Source organism: Monopterus albus, unplaced genomic scaffold (genome assembly GCF_001952655.1).
Source record: "Monopterus albus unplaced genomic scaffold, M_albus_1.0 scaffold155.1, whole genome shotgun sequence".
Classification (NCBI taxonomy): domain Eukaryota; kingdom Metazoa; phylum Chordata; class Actinopteri; order Synbranchiformes; family Synbranchidae; genus Monopterus; species Monopterus albus.
Genome location: NW_018128035.1, coordinates 288,668 through 290,607, shown reverse-complemented (window position 1 = coordinate 290,607; position 1,940 = coordinate 288,668). Strand labels below are relative to the sequence as shown.

The following is a 1,940-nucleotide window of genomic DNA, read 5'->3' as shown; positions in this document are numbered from 1 at the left end:
TTCCCCCGGAGGAGCTGGAGGAAGTGTCTGGAGAGAGGGAGGTCTGGGCATCTTTGCTTAGACTGCTGCCCCCGCGACCCGGCCCCGGATAAGCAGAAGAAAATGGATGGATGGATGGATGGATGGATGGATTGTCGTAATCATTTATAAAAAAATTTGAAAACGACATATTAGAAATGTCATTGACATTACCTTGTTTTGTTCAACCAACAGTACACTCCAAACCCAAAAAGAAAGAACAATCTAAGAAAACCAGCCTATCCTTACAAAATTACCAGTACATAAGACCCATACCTAAGCAAAGTACTTGAATAAATCTACTTAGTTACATTCCACCACAATGATTAAGACACTAATCCCAGCAGTTACAAAAACACATTTAGTAGTAAGTACTGTTGGAGTGAATGTATCTGTTTATGTACTTGAAATTCAGCTGTTCCAGACATGAGCCTCTTTGTGTGGGACAAAAACTATTACCTATAACACATTAAAACCAGCTCACAAACAGAAAACTGTATTTTCATAAAATGTACTTTGATTTTGCAGGTCAATGTCACAGTGTGGCACACCTGGTAAATATGTAGGTGCTGTAAGAAGACTGTGTGAAGAACACTGTGCTGGAGATGAGTAATTGGCTGATGAAACAATCACCTAACACAGATCTACTGTAAAATACAGACACACAACACACTCTTGCCCCCTGCTGACTCGATGAGGAAACAAGAGTCAGTACTTTGCTTTCCCTATACAGAAGTATGCACATTCCCACATTCCATATGGTCTGTAAGAACAAGGCAGATGTTTGTCTCAGTGGAGCAGGTGAGGGGCCAGTCGAGGGTCTCGTTTCAGCTTCTGATCCAGGACACGGTACTTCTGAGGAGCTGCTTCCTTGTGCCTGCAACAAATACACATAAATAATCATCAAACACACACCATATGGACAAAGAATTGGCTTTCTGTTCATTTTCTGCAGTAACAGCCATTCAAGCAGTGGTTCTGTATTGTTACATGACTTTGAACTGTTAAAAATAGATGAATCTTTGGCTCTAAAAGTCTAATTCTGTGTTGTGGACTGGAAGATACTGATGATGTGTGTGTGAGTACATGCTGAGTCGTGTCTTGGTGACATGTATCTCTAGCGCTTTCTCTGAGCAGTAGCGCTGGTACTCTCGCTCCTCCCGTGCTGTCATGTTGAGCTGGTGCTTCTGGTACCACAGCTGTTTGTTCTGCAGCTCCTGTGTCTCCTAAACACAGATGTTGTTGTGAACATTAACCAAGAAAAGGTTTGACAAGACCAGAGTTGTAGTGTCTCTGAATACCCTTATTTATCCCAAACTCCTTTCATTCCTCGAACCACTCTGGCCCGTTCATTCATACATGTCATGAAACAAAATGATCTCTTTAAAGCATTTATATCTGCAGCATGTTTCTGTGGGTATGTAAAGTATAAACATACACTACATAATATACATGTCTATATACTCTAGAATATTCAACCTTTAGTACCTACAATGCCTAGAACTTTTGGTATCACCCTCTGACCAGAGCCCAAATTTAGATAGTGGCAAAGTAAAATGGTTACAGTGGATACACACACCATCACATTTTGTTGAAGGCTATACTATACATCCTGTACTGTACCTTTTCCAAGCGTTCCTGAATGAGGTTGGCGTGATCCACCACTCTCTGTTTAAACTCGGCCAAACAGTCCCGGTGCAGCTGCTTGGCGTTCTCAGCGCTTATGATCTCACAGTCCAGCCGGATCATGAAGGGAGCCAATATGTCCTTCTCCTTCTCCTGCAGCCACCTCTGATCCTCTGCAGCCAGACGCTCCTGGAACGGCAGAGAAACTGCTGACAACAGATGTCACCCACACGAGGGTTTGGCTGTTCTTACAAAAGCTTTAACCTTATTGATTTGTTTAAGGTGAAGTTTGTGGC

At 42.4% G+C, this 1,940-nt stretch overlaps 1 protein-coding gene across 1 annotated transcript in view; it reads right to left on the bottom strand.

The window, feature by feature from the left end:
* Positions 1-390: 390 nt before the first annotated feature.
* Positions 391-1,940, bottom strand: part of ccdc135 (coiled-coil domain containing 135) — a 13,777-nt gene continuing 12,227 nt past the window's right edge. The window contains exons 16-18 of the mRNA XM_020615004.1: positions 1,642-1,833; positions 1,105-1,244; positions 391-895 (exon numbers count right to left, since the gene is read on the bottom strand). Coding sequence (XP_020470660.1) covers positions 808-895; positions 1,105-1,244; positions 1,642-1,833 — 420 coding nt within the window. The 3' untranslated portion in view covers positions 391-807. The remainder of the gene's footprint in view (positions 896-1,104; positions 1,245-1,641; positions 1,834-1,940) is intronic.